This window comes from Penaeus monodon, chromosome 3, assembly GCF_015228065.2.
Source record: "Penaeus monodon isolate SGIC_2016 chromosome 3, NSTDA_Pmon_1, whole genome shotgun sequence".
NCBI classification, from domain to species: domain Eukaryota; kingdom Metazoa; phylum Arthropoda; class Malacostraca; order Decapoda; family Penaeidae; genus Penaeus; species Penaeus monodon.
This window is the reverse complement of record NC_051388.1, coordinates 48,848,334-48,851,730: the sequence shown is the minus strand read 5'-3', so window position 1 is coordinate 48,851,730 and position 3,397 is coordinate 48,848,334. Positions and strand designations below refer to the sequence as shown.

Genomic DNA, 3,397 nt, shown 5'->3' with positions numbered 1-3,397 from the left:
ACTAAATTATTTTCATATATATATCAGCAATATAAATGATGTGCTAACGGTTTATGGATCAGTGGAGACTGCATATACACTTTATGATAGTAACACTTTAGAAAACTCTCTTTGGATATATTAAATACACAGAAATAAAATGGTGATGAAATCTTAACTGCTGTAACTTGAACATCCTCAGTGCTCAAATACATTTTGGTAATTATTAAGAACGTTCTGAATGTAATGCAAACAACACTTTATTCAGCATTCTTTTTATTTGGAAATAACATTTCCAAACACTCAAAAATATTTCGTGATGAAATCAACCATATGCAGGGGTGGGAGCAGGTTGGTAGGATTGGGATGGCTGATGGGCAGGATACTGAGCCTCTCCCTGGTAGGACACATCAGCTATGAAGCCGGAGTCGCCGTTCACAGTGTAGGTTACCCTCTGCAGGCGGCCGTCGGGGAGCTGGACGTAATACGTACCCCGAGTGTCGTATCCATTTCGGCTTTCTTGGTGACCGAAGTCGTTTCCAAAGTTATCTTGCACAGCATAATTGAAGTCGTACTGTGCAGGTCCCTGTAGACAGTAAAATAGACATTGATAATCTTATAATTAATTCCACATTCTTGAAATGTAATAGCTCTCTATTTATATTGTATGTATACATATTATATACAGGTTATACAATACGTATATATATGTATACATACAATATAAATAGAGAGCTATTACATTTTCAAGAATGTGGAATTAATTATAAGATTATCAATGTCTATTTTACTGTCTACAGGGACCTGCACAGTACGACTTCAATTATGCTGTGCAAGATAACTTTGGAAACGACTTCGGTCACCAAGAAAGCCGAAATGGATACGACACTCGGGGTACGTATTACGTCCAGCTCCCCGACGGCCGCCTGCAGAGGGTAACCTACACTGTGAACGGCGACTCCGGCTTCATAGCTGATGTTGCCTACCAAGGAGAGGCCCAGTATCCTGCCCATCAGCCATCCAATCCTACCAACCTGCTCCCACCCCTGCATACGGTTGATTTCATCACGAAATATTTTTTGAGTCTTTGGAAATGTTATTTGTAAATAAAAAGAATGCTGATAAAGTTGTGTTGCATTACATTCAGAACGTTCTTAATAATTTACCAAAATGTATTTGAGCACTGGAGGATGTTCAAGTTACAGCAGTAAGATTTCATCACCATTTTTATTTCTGTGTATTTAATATATCCAAGAGAGAGTTTTCTAAAGTGTTACGTATCATAAGTGTATATGCAGGTTCTCTCACCTGATGCTCATAAACCGTATAAGCACATCCATCTTTGTTTTGATATATTTCGGCTGATATATAACATCATGAGATCAATAAACTTTTTAGTTTTATTTCACAATTTTATTATTGCATTATTCTTATTTTGTGCAATATGAATTTGACATATTTTTATAGATCAGGAGGATCGATTATCTAAGAACATTATTAATTATCGAAACACTTAATACAGATTTCTTTATATGTGTATCACTTTATTTGTCTTTCTTTAATTGTTCATTGTTATCAACAAAATAGCCGTTATAATCGTTGTTATCATAATCTTGATAATAATAAAAAAAAAAAACGACTACTAAGACATTGAAACAAATAATAAAGATGATGATAGCAACATATGGAATAATATAAATTGTTATAGTAAACATAGTGATACCAGTAATGATAATGATGATAGTTAATAATAAGCATTAGTTTTATTCTGATGGTGATAGCAATCATGAAAATGATAAACTAGCAATAATGAAAATGCAAACAATAACACTTCTAACAGTAGACGTTATGATAAGACTTATGATAGTGACAGTAGTGATATTAATAATTATTTTGATGATAATATAATTCTATCTTTCCTAGTAACGATAATTTTAAGGATAATAATGACTGATAATGATAGCAACAATAATGATGACAATAATAAGAACAAAAACAGAAACAAGAATAACAATAATGATGGTGATAATGATGACAATGATAACTTGTTATTTTGGTGTATTAAACATAAATGATAATAATAATTATTATTGTCAACATCATCATCATCATCATCATCATCATTACTATCATTGTTATTATCACAATCATTATAATGATTATTTTAATATTATCATTATAATTACCTTCCTTATTATGATTATCAGTATCATTACTATTTCTGTTATCATGATTTTTATTATTATTGGTACTAGTAGTATTTTTCTTATTATTACTTTTATTATCATTATCACTATTATTATCATCATTATCATTATCTTTGTCATTGTCATTGTCATTATTTTTATCATGAATGTTACCATTGCCATTGTTGTATTATTATCATTATCATTATCATTATCATTATCATTATCATTATCATTATCATTATCATTATCATTATCATTATTATTATTATTATTATTATTTTTTCATTATTATTATTATCATCATCAGTAGTAGTAGTAGATGAAGTGTTATTATTGTTATTATTATTATTATTATTATTATTATTATTATTATTATTATTATTATTATTATCATGTTGATGATGGTGATGATGACAGAAACACTTGTTATATAATAATAATATTGATAAGTATGAAAATATTATAAATATAATATTAACTACGAGGGTTATAATGACTATCACTGGTGTTTGCTGTTATACATTTAAATCCATAGTAAAAGACAACGCCAGAAAACTAGCACTGTTTTAAGTATTAACAATAGAAGAATCATGATGATGAAGATAAAGTCATAAATATGACCCCTAAAATAACAGCATTAATAAAGTAAAATATAATGATGATTAAGAGTGCTGTTAGTATATATATACATACATACATACATATATATATATATATATATATATATATATATATATATATATATATATATCACAATGATGATTAGAAATACCATTATTGATATCATTAACATGATATCAATAATGAGAAGTATCGCAGGAAAAATGTTAGTATCCTCTATTACTAGAGAAGAGGAGAAAGAAGAATAAACCAAAAAAAGTGAAATAACAAAAATCACAAAAAGAAAGTTAGCAATTATGATAATAATTTAGTGCTGCTGACCTCAAAGCGACGAGGGTGCGAGAATGTGTATATAAAAGCAGTCCTAGACACCAGAGACATCACTCATTCTTTCTTTCCCACACTACTAAGATGGCTTTGAAGGTAAGTTCATGGAATGGCTTGTTAGGAAGAGGGATATGCTAAGAAGGTACACATACACAACACAAAATGCTATATAGTGAATGATTATCTGATATATGATATCAGCTATAAATACCGTGTTTTGTATTTGAAATAGGAGTTTATATTGATATGTTAATTGTTGATTATTTTATATACAATACTTT

The 3,397-nt window shown here is 29.4% G+C and overlaps 1 protein-coding gene and 1 pseudogene across 1 annotated transcript in view; one reads left to right on the top strand and one right to left on the bottom strand.

Annotated features, from left to right (window-relative positions):
- Positions 1–259: 259 nt before the first annotated feature.
- Positions 260–3,170, bottom strand: LOC119587166 (annotated as a pseudogene).
- Positions 3,171–3,188: 18 nt separating this feature from the next.
- The window catches only part of LOC119589359 (pro-resilin-like), a 1,040-nt gene continuing 831 nt past the window's right edge, over positions 3,189–3,397 (top strand). Inside the window, exon 1 of the mRNA XM_037937980.1 lies at positions 3,189–3,212. Within this exon, the coding sequence (XP_037793908.1) occupies positions 3,201–3,212 (12 nt within the window). The 5' untranslated portion in view covers positions 3,189–3,200. The remainder of the gene's footprint in view (positions 3,213–3,397) is intronic.